Source organism: Lethenteron reissneri, chromosome 56 (genome assembly GCF_015708825.2).
Source record: "Lethenteron reissneri isolate LAM-NWPU_2019-01 chromosome 56, ASM1570882v1, whole genome shotgun sequence".
Taxonomy (NCBI): Eukaryota; Metazoa; Chordata; class Hyperoartia; order Petromyzontiformes; family Petromyzontidae; genus Lethenteron; species Lethenteron reissneri.
This window is the reverse complement of record NC_083834.1, coordinates 2,955,091-2,965,843: the sequence shown is the minus strand read 5'-3', so window position 1 is coordinate 2,965,843 and position 10,753 is coordinate 2,955,091. Positions and strand designations below refer to the sequence as shown.

The following is a 10,753-nucleotide window of genomic DNA, read 5'->3' as shown; positions in this document are numbered from 1 at the left end:
TTCCTTGTAAAATAAAATATAGTTTTACATCAGCTCCGAGTTCCATGTGTAGCTCTACTCACTTCCCTCTGTCCTCTCCTCTCTCTTCTCTCTCCCCTCTCACGTATCTCTCTCCCCCTCTCGCCTCTCCCTTCTCTCTCTCTCACCCCTCTCTCTCCCCTCACTCCGAGCTCTCGATGTCATTGGAAGCTTTCATCTCTGAGCGCTGTGACTTCCATGAGCTCCCATAGCCTCTCTCACGCTCCCTGTGTGTGTGAGAGAGTGTGTGCGTGAGCCAGGGAGTGTGTGTGTGTGTGCGGGAAAGTGTATGTGTGTGTGAGTGATAGTGTGCGTGAGAGTGTATGTGTTGAGAATGAGTGTGCGAGTGTGTCTATGTGAGGGTGTATGAGGGAGTGGTAGTACAGCGGTCAGCGCGCTGCGCTACGAACCCGACGACCCGAGTTCGATTCCCTCTCACGGCCAACACCGGTTGACGATTATCTGAAGTGGTCATGGGCCTCCCCTAGGTCGACTCAGCCTCAAATAGTACCTGGTGCGGTGTGTAGTAGATATCGGCACTGGGTAGCCAAAGGCGACCGGGCGTGGTGCTGGCCACCCACCCCGTCGTTTACCGTCCCGGCCTTCATAGGTGCTACTCGCTAACAGCACTTGCCCCAACAGTCTGTTAAGGCTACATGGGGGATCTTCGTCTTTTGTGTATGAGGGAGAGTGCTTGGCACTGTGTGGGTGAGGGTGTCCGTGCGGGTGAATGTGTGTCTGTCTATGGAGGCCTCGATGGAGGAGGCCTCTATGGAGGAGGCTCGCGAAGGACGCTACTCAGCGATTGGAGGCAGTCGTTTTCCAGCAACAACAGAGGGCAGAGGAGCGGCGCTCACAACAATGACCCGAGTGCCAGGCGGCTAAAATGCAGAAAGTTTCGATTAGTGACTGCAGGGATTCATCTTCTTGGTTCTTTCGGTAAAGCCACGTAGAATGGAAATAATAAAATAATAAAAATAAAACATAATAAAATAATTCTCGAGACATTTCGATCGCAACACAAGCAATTGTCTTCAGGTAAAAAAACAAAAATTCTACGTGACTTTACCGAAAGAACCAAGAAGATGCAGAAAGTTGGCACAGTAGGGGGTACAGCTGGTACATCGGCCAGTTATCTCAGTCAGCCAACCCACGGCACATGCTGGGTCTGTCCCGTGACCTTCCGTCATCGAGCCTTCGACACTTCACGTGATAGCCTCAAAGTGGAGCTGGCCTGGCACAGGCACCGTGGCGATGTCGCCGTCACTTCGTGGCGAATGGCGGGTGTTGGTGTGTGCGAGTGTGCGCGCGAGCGGGCATGCGCGCGAGTGTGAGTGAGCGTGTGCGAGTGTTGCGGGAGTTTGCAAGCGAGCGTTTGTCTACGTAAGAATATATTTTTTACTTGAGTGTGTGTCTGCATCGGACTGAGGGCGGGTGTCATTTGCGTGATTGAGAGTGTCTGTGCGTGTGGTTTTGACTGCGTGCACGTCTGTCCGTGCGTGTTGAGTGTTTCTCCACACGTGTCTTAGTCTTTGTCCCTGTACATGAGTCTGTCTCTCCGTCTCTCCTTTCCCGTGCCATTATATTGTCTCCCCATGTCTCCCTGTGTCTCCCCATGTCTCCCTGTGTCTCCCCATGTCTCCCTGTGTCTCCCCTTGCCTCCCTGTGTCTCCCCATGTCTCCCTGTGTCTCCCCATGTCTCCCTGTGTCACCCCATGTCTCCCCATGTCTCCCTGTGTCTCTCCTTGTCTCCCCATGTCTCCCTGTTTCTCCCCTTGCCTCCCCGTGTCTCCCCATGTCTCCCTGTGTCTCCCCTTGCCTCCCCGTGTCTCCCCATGTCTCCCTGTGTCTCCCCTTGCCTCCCCATGTCTCTCCATGAATAGAGGAAACTAGAAGATGCTCGGTGTAGTCGGCACTTTGCTTCGTTCATCATTTAGTTTTTGTTTTGTTTTATATTCTTTTTTTTAACTACGACAAGTGCTGCATCACGCTCTCTCTCTCTCCTAGTCACTTTTCACCGTCTCTCTCTTTTTTTTTACGATCAGTGGAAACAAGAAGATGCTCGGTGTATTCGGCACTTTGTTTCGTTCATCATTTCGTAAAATGTTTTTTTTTAACGGGGCTTTATGTAACCCTCGCTCGCTCGCTCTCTCGCTCGCTCGCTCGCTCTCTCGCTCTCTCACTCTCTCACTCGTTCTCTCGCTCGTTCTGTCGCTCATTCTCTCGCTCACTTTCTCGTTCTATACGTAGCCACCGTCTCTCTCTGTCTTTCACTCCCCCACATCTCGGCCCTTCTTTCCACTCATCTCCCCCAAACCCACCCCTCTCACCCTCCCCGTATAAGTTACTTGGCTACTTTCTTTCACAATGGCCGACCCTGCATTGACCTACGCAGGTGGCAGACAGAACACGCAACTTCTCTCTCTCTCTCTCCCCCTCCATCTCCTCCCCTCTCTCTCTTTCTCCCCGGGGAGACTGCGGCTATAGTGTGGCTAGAGGGATTGGCAGTGTCGTAACAATGGGAGCAACTGTGAGCATGGCGACCAGAGGCAGTTACACGCAATCGTTTGCTGCCCCTTTTGTGTCATTCCACTGCTGGATGAAGGGTTATTTGGCCCATCGTTCGTAGCTTGGCGAACTATGGGTTTGTTGAAGAGTAGGGGATGCTGATGCCCAGAGCCGGTTGAAATATCACTCGCCACTGATGTTAGCCGTGAGCGGGAACTTAACCCTGCTGGCCGGGTGCGTCTGTGTGTATGTGTATGCGTCTGCAAAAGTAAAAACCTACGTGTCTTTGTGTCTTACTGTTGTAATTTCTCCCCAGTTTTATCCCGATTTGTATTATCGGCATCATCACGATACAAAGAATCTACTGGGTCTCCTATAGGTTGACTCAGCCGTACACGAGTGCCTGGTACGGTGTGTACATATTGGCACGCCACTTAATTCTAGATTTGAAGTTTTCGTGACTGCAAGGATCCATATTCTTGGGTTTTTTCGGTAAAGTCACGTAGGGGAAAATGTTTTTTTAATAAAAGAATAATAATAATAGAAATAAAAAAAATAAAAAAGATTAAATTCGTTATTTAAATTGTATTTTTTTAAATTTACATTTTTTATTTTTATTATTAATTTTATTTTCACCTACCTGACTTTACCGAAAGAACCAAAGGGCACACCACTTCTTCGTGAACCGTGCCGGCCTTAATAAGTGCTCGCTAAACAGCCTTTGCCCTTGCGGTCTGCATGTCTGCACGGAGATCTTCATGTGTGTGTGTGTGCGTGTGCTGAGTTTTTTGCGCGTGCCTGACTGTCGGTGGTGCATCTGCCAATCGCCTCGGCTTGTTAACCCACAGCACCTGGGTCTGTCGCGAGCCTTCTAAAAAAAAAACACCCTTTGGCCTCACAGTGCACCTCGCTTTGCACGTGCGCCGAGGTGAAGACACACCGCCACTTGCGGCGAATGGCGGATGACGTTGTGTTCAATATGTACTTGGACTCGTGTTGCATCTCTGTTCCTCCGTCCATCTCCGCGAGTCCTCCCCGCGCGTCCACGTGCCTCTTTGTGCGTCGCCTCGTCTCCCTGTTGCTCCTCTGACCTCCCCTCACCTCGCCGGGGCTCAGATTGCCTCCCTTTGTCTCTCTGTGTCTCACTTCACCTCCGCTCACCTCTCTGTTTCTCCATGCCGTCCTCCCGTTTCCTCATGTCTCCCTGTGTCTCCTCATGGCTCCCCGTGTCTCCTCTTGCTTCCTTGTGTCTCCCTGTGTCTCTCCATGTCTCCCTGTGTCTCCCTTTGTCTCCCCATGTCTCTCCATGTCTCCCTGTGTCTCCTCATGTCTCCCTGTGTCTCCCCATGTCTCCCTGTGTCTCCTCATGGTTACCTGTGTCTCCCCATGCCTTCCTGTGTCTCCTCATGTCTCCCTGTGTCTCCCCATGTCTCCCTGTGTCTCCTCATGTCTCCTTGTGTCTCCCCTTGCCTCCCTGTGTCTCCCTGTGTCTCTCCATGTCTCCCTGTGTCTCTCCATGTCTCCCTGTGTCTCTCCATGTCTCTCAGTGTCTCCTCATGTCTCCTTGTTTCTCTCCATGTCTCCCTGTGTCTCCCCATGTCTCCCTGTGTCTCCTCATGTCTCCTTGTGTCTCCCCTTGCCTCCCTGTGTCTCCCTGTGTCTCTCCATGTCTCCCTGTGTCTCTCCATGTCTCCCTGTGTCTCCCCATGTCTCCCTGTGTCTCCTCATGTCTCCTTGTGTCTCCCCTTGCCTCCCTGTGTCTCCCTGTGTCTCTCCATGTCTCCCTGTGTCTCTCCATGTCTCCCTGTGTCTCTCCATGTCTCTCAGTGTCTCCTCATGTCTCCTTGTTTCTCTCCATGTCTCCCTGTGTCTCCCCATGTCTCTCAGTGTCTCCTCATGTCTCCCTGTGTCTCTCCATGTCTCCCTGTGTCTCTCCATGTCTCCCTGTGTCTCTCCATGTCTCCCTGTGTCTCTCCATGTCTCCCTGTGTCTCCCCATGTCTCTCAGTGTCTCCTCATGTCTCCTTGTGTCTCCCCTTGCCTCCCTGTGTCTCCCTGTGTCTCTCCATGTCTCCCTGTGTCTCTCCATGTCTCCCTGTGTCTCTCCATGTCTCTCAGTGTCTCCTCATGTCTCCTTGTTTCTCTCCATGTCTCCCTGTGTCTCCCCATGTCTCCCTGTGTCTCCTCATGTCTCCTTGTGTCTCCCCTTGCCTCCCTGTGTCTCCCTGTGTCTCCATGTCTCCCTGTGTCTCTCCATGTCTCCCTGTGTCTCTCCATGTCTCCCTGTGTCTCCCCATGTCTCCCTGTGTCTCCTCATGTCTCCTTGTGTCTCCCCTTGCCTCCCTGTGTCTCCCTGTGTCTCTCCATGTCTCCATGTGTCTCTCCATGTCTCCCTGTGTCTCTCCATGTCTCTCAGTGTCTCCTCATGTCTCCTTGTTTCTCTCCATGTCTCCCTGTGTCTCCCCATGTCTCTCAGTGTCTCCTCATGTCTCCCTGTGTCTCTCCATGTCTCCCTGTGTCTCTCCATGTCTCACTGTGTCTCTCCATGTCTCCCTGTGTCTCTCCATGTCTCCCTGTGTCTCCCCATGTCTCTCAGTGTCTCCTCATGTCTCCTTGTGTCTCCCCTTGCCTCCCTGTGTCTCCCTGTGTCTCTCCATGTCTCCCTGTGTCTCTCCATGTCTCCCTGTGTCTCTCCATGTCTCCCTGTGTCTCCCCATGTCTCTCAGTGTCTCCTCATGTCTCCTTGTGTCTCCCCTTGCCTCCCAGTGTCTCCTTGTGTCTCCCCATGTCTCCCTGTGTCTCCTCATGGCTCCCCATGTCTCCCTGTGTCTCCCCGTGTCTCCCCGTGTCTCCCCGTGTCTCCCTGTGTCTCCTCATGGCTCCCTGTGTCTCCCCATGTCTCCCCTTGCCTTTTTGTGTCTCCCTTTACCTCCCCTCGTCTCCCTTCACCTCTGTGCGTCTCCTCATGTGTCCCTTTACCTCCCCATCGTCTCGTGTCTCCCACTTATTAAACTCAACTATAATTTTTACATCAGGTTCATCCCATTGAGCTATACAGCTCTTTTTCAGAAGCGACCTGGCCACAAATGGTAGCTCAACGAAGTGGCTCATCATTTGGAAATATATAGCAGCCGCCAAGTAGTCTAAGCGCGTGTCGATTCTTAAGGTGGAGGGAAAAACCAGACGACCTGGAGAAAGATCCACACTACCACAGGGAGAGTGACATGCAATCTCTAAATATACAACAGGGGTCAGGGTCAGTGTCGAACCCACGACCCCCTGTATACCAGGCGAGGTAGTTAACATCTCCTAGCCACCGTGATGATGATGATGAGAGAGAGACACGAAAACTCCAAATATACAGCAGCAGGCGTCAGGGTTGGGATCGAACCCACGACCTCCTGTACACCAGGCGAGGTAGTTAACATCTCATAGCCACCGTGATGATGAGAGAGAGACACGCAGACTCGAAATATACAGCAGGTGTCAGGGGTCGGGATTGAACCCACGACCTCCTGTATACCAGGCGAGGGAGCTAACATCTCACCATCGTGGTGACCTTGTCCGCCCTGGTCTCCCGGCATCTCCTGATGTCTCCCCATGTCTCACATCTCTCTTTAGTCTCCCTGCGTCCTTCCACGTCTTCTCTATCCACCTCTCTTTCTCCCCCCCCCCCATGCCTCCGCTCTCCTCCGCGTGTCACTCCGCACACCTCCCGACGTTTCTCCCCGTGTCTCGTCTCGTCTCTCTCTCTCTCTCCGTGGCGTCTCCGCAGACTCTTCCTGCGGTTGGACCCGGCTCCGACGGCGTACGAGGTGGACGTCTCGACGCTGTTCGGCTTCGCGTTCGTCACGGAGACGGCACTGGAGGAGAAATCCTCGCTTCTCTTCGGTCTCCTTCGGTGAGCGACAGGGGGGGGGGGGGGCAGCGGCGGCCGTGGCGTCTGGGTCACGGGAAAGAGGTCGTCCCGACCTTGTCAGTCACAGATCCCAGGTTTTTTATGAAACCCACAGTGACCTCTTAACCCCCTTCCCGCTGCGGGAACGTCTGCAAGTTGTTGCAGGGTGTGGATCCCGTTCGCCGTCGAATCTCGTAACGCACAAGCGGTTCGGTCTCGATTTTATTTTATTTCGAGGGGCGTCGTAGTAAGACAGTCGTTGTTGTTGTTGTTACACACCGTAGCAACACGACCGACGCCACTCTCCAAGAGCAGCCGCCAAACTGTGCCACACGCCCTCCCGCATGGCCTGGTGGGAGACTTGGTACCGATAAAGTTATTTTATTTACAACATTGGAACCTCATTTGCCAGTAAAAAATATGATAATTGGTTTTTTACCCTTCTATCTGGCAACAAAACTGACACCTTTTTTTACAAGGAGTCATGTTTGCATAGACCACAATATCTGCAGTCGTGATGCAAACAAAAAACATAACTCTGATAATGTATGCACTGTCCTTGACGTTAAGGACCGCTGCTAGAGGCTCGTCACCTTCACGCCGCCCCCTGGGTCACTCGCCTGTGGCCCGTCGTTTCGGTGACCTGCCCTCATGATGCTCCACCCTGCAAACCACGCGTCCCACCCATCACAACCATTTCTTCAAAAAATTGTTTTTTCGACGAACACTTTCCTGCCACTTCCTACTCCCAATCACGGTGATCACGACGATTGCATATTGGCAGTGATAGTGACGATGACATTAAAGACGGCGGTGATGGTAGCAATGGTGACGATGACGTAGATGATGATGGTGACGATGATGGCGCTAATCTTCTTGGTTCTTTTTATTACTTCCCTTCTACGTGACTTTACCGAAAGAACCAAGAAGATGAATCCCTGCAGTCACGAAAGCTTTAAATCGAGATGGCGCTAATGTTCGTGTGTGCTTGTGTCTCTGTGTGTGTGTCACAGGCAGGCCATCATGAAACTACAAAACATGAGTCATAACAACATCCTAGACTTCGGTGAGCCTTCGTACCACTGTCTCTGTGTCATAACCATGCACACACCAACATTATATTCGGTATAAAATGACAAACACAAAGGTCTCCCCTACACTCTCAACAGCTTTGTAGCGCAGTGCGGTACAAAGACAAAGATCCCCCCCCCCTATAGCCTTAACAGAATGTTGGGGCAAGTGCTGTTAGTGCGATATCAATACCAATACCCGCCATTCGCCACGAAGTGACGGTGACGTCACCACGGCGCCTGTGCCAGGCCAGGTGCACTTTGAGGCCACGTGAAGTGTCGAAAGCCCGCTGACAGGAGGTCTCGGGACAGACCCAGCAGGTGCCACGGGTTGACTGACTGAGATGACCGGTAGATGCATCACCTGCATTTTAGCCGTCTGGCGCTGCGCTCGTTGTTGTGAGCGTCGTTCCTCTGCCCTCCGTTGTTGCTGGAGGGCGACTGCCTCCAACTGCCCAGCAGCAGCGTCCTTCACGAGCCTCCATATCATCACGGTGGAAACACCAAAATAAGCTCGTGCTAGTGTGGTACAACAACAACAACAACCGCCATTCGCCACTAAGTGGCGGTGACGTCACCACGACGCTTGTGCCAGACCATGTGCACCTTGAGGCCACGTGAAGTGTCGAACGCCCGCTGGCAGGAGGTCACGGGGCAGATCCAGGTGCCACGGGTCGACTGACCGAGATGACTGAGATGACTGAGTGTGGTACACACGCGCGCACACACACACACGCACAGCGCATGAACAAATCACCCGGCATGCACCTGGCCTCATCACATCTTTGAAGGCTAAGCAAGAGTTGAGCCTGGATAGTGCTTGAATGAGTGACCAGCACGCATGCCAGCCTGCCTTGGGCAGTGGTGGATATTGCAAAAGAAGAAAAAAAATACCCTGTTGTACTGTGCTTCTATGCTCCTGTGTCTATGCTCCACTGTCTTTTGCCAATCTGCACTGACCATCGTGGTCAAGTATGCTCAAGTAACCCATGTGACCCGCACGGACGGTTTGGAGAGGCCCTCATCTCGCAACGGATTGACATAAGGGCAGTGCATGTCCGTGTCATTATATGAATACGTGTGTGTATGTGCTGTGAGTGTTTGTATATTTGTGTGGTTATGTTTCTTCGTATCGGTGTGCGTGGGTCTGTGTACGTATGTAACGATCTTTATGTCTTCTTCTTCTTGGTTCTTTTGGTAAAGTCACGTAGAAGGGAAGTAATAAAATAATAAAAATAAAACATAAAATTATTCTCACGACGTTTCGGCCACAACGCAAGCAGCCGCCACTGGCATCCACAGTGGTGAAATGTTAACTACCTCGCCTTGTATGCAGGAGGTCATGGGGTTGATCCCGACCCTGACCCCTGCTGTAATGTTTGGAGTTTGCGTGTTCTCCGCTGTGATCGTGTGGATTTTTCTCCCGTGTCCCCCGGTTTTTTCACCTCCACATTTAGAATCGACATGCGATTTTTATTATTTGGCTGCTATAAATGCCGACGTGATAATGATGAGACAACATTTCTATTCAAAGCTTTCGTGACTGCAGGGATTCGTCTTCTTGGTTCTTTCGGTAAAGTCACGTAGAAGGGAAATAATAAAATAATAAAAATAAAACAATAAAATAATAAAATTTCGATTTAAAGCTTTCGTGACTGCAGGGATTCATCTTGGTTCTTTCGGTAAAGTCACGTAGAATGGAAATAATAAAATAATAAAAATGAAACATTATAAAATTTCGATTTAAAGCTTTCGTGACTGCAGGGATTCATCTTCTTGGTTCTTTCGGTAAAGTCATCACGTAGAAGGGAAATAACAAAATAATAAAAATAAAACATCATAAAATAATTCTCACGACGTTTCGGCCACAACGCAAGCAGCCGTCCTCAGGTGAAGAACAGGTCTGTCGAGAAGACAACGTCTGACATTCAGACTCTGTCTCCTCGACGTGAGAATTATTTTATAATGTTTTATTTTTATTATTTTATTATTTCCATTCTACGTGACTTTACCGAAAATGATGAGCCACTTCGTTGAGCTATCATTTGTGGCCCGGTCGCTTCTGAAAACGAGCTGTATTGTTCGGTGAGCCTTACCTGGTAAAATTTAAATATATTTTTTATTTTGTTTCTGAGTCTGTAAGCATGCGTGAAGTTGTTGTGAACCGTCACACGACCCTCCTGTCGTGTGACGTGCCGACCTTCATAGGTGCTCGCTAATAGAACTTGCCTTCCCAGCCTGTGTCGGCTATAGGGGGCATCTTTGCCTTTGTGTGATGATCTACTTGTGTCTATGCGTGCGTCTGCTTGTGCGTGTGTACGTACATCTATCCATCTGTGAAGTTGCGTGTGTTTGTGTCTTAAATGTGCGACTGTGTGCACCTGGCCTGGCACGAGCGCTGTGGTGATGTCACCACCACTAGTGGCGAACGGCGATTTGTAGGTTGTGTCTCGGTGTATCTATCCATGTGTGTGTGTTGCTGTGGGTGCACCCAGCCTGGCACAAGCATTGTGGTGACATCACCTCCACTTGGAGGCAAAGTGCGGTTGTTGTTGCGAGTGTATCCGTGGACTTCTTTGTCACGAGTGTGTTGCGAGTGGGTCTCTGTCCGTGCGTGTATGAGTGAGCATCAGTGCGCACGTGAGTGTGTGTAACAGCACTTGCCCCCACACAGTCGCACACACGCGGGTCGATGTGCCTATAACGAGCCCAGGTTGACACAGCCCCAGCAGAGCCGTGCGGGCGAGGCCAGACAGCCACTCAATACCTATCACGGACACCACTGGGCGTGCGTGTGTGTGTGCGCATGTTTGTGTGCGTGTGTGTGTGTCTGCGTGTCTGTGTTAGTGGGGAGCGGTAGTGTAGCGCTTAACGCTACGCTGCACTACGAACCTGGCGACCCGGGTTCGATTCTCGCTCACGGCAAACACCAGTGACGATTATCTGAACCGGTCTTGGTCGACTCAGCCTCAAACGAGTACCTGGTGCGGTGTGTAAACATCACCGCTAGGGAGACAAAGGCGGCCGGGCGTGGTGCTGGCCACCCACCCCCTCGTGTGCCGTGCCGGCCTTCATAGGTGCTCGTTAACAGCACTTGCCCCTACAGTCTGTTAAGGCTACACGGGGGATATTTGTCTTTGTGTTAGTAGGGAGCGGTAGTGTAGTGGTTAGCGCCGCTGAGCTAAGAACCCGGGCACCCGAATTCGATCTCCGTTCACGGCCAACACCAGTGACGATTATCTGAACCGGTCCCGGGCCTC

At 51.5% G+C, this 10,753-nt stretch overlaps 1 protein-coding gene across 1 annotated transcript in view; it reads left to right on the top strand.

The window, feature by feature from the left end:
- Nucleotides 1–10,753, top strand: part of LOC133357017 (protein MMS22-like) — a 61,875-nt gene that overhangs the window by 18,543 nt on the left and 32,579 nt on the right. The window contains exons 2-3 of the mRNA XM_061574758.1: nt 6,301–6,426; nt 7,437–7,489. Coding sequence (XP_061430742.1) covers nt 6,301–6,426; nt 7,437–7,489 — 179 coding nt within the window. The remainder of the gene's footprint in view (nt 1–6,300; nt 6,427–7,436; nt 7,490–10,753) is intronic.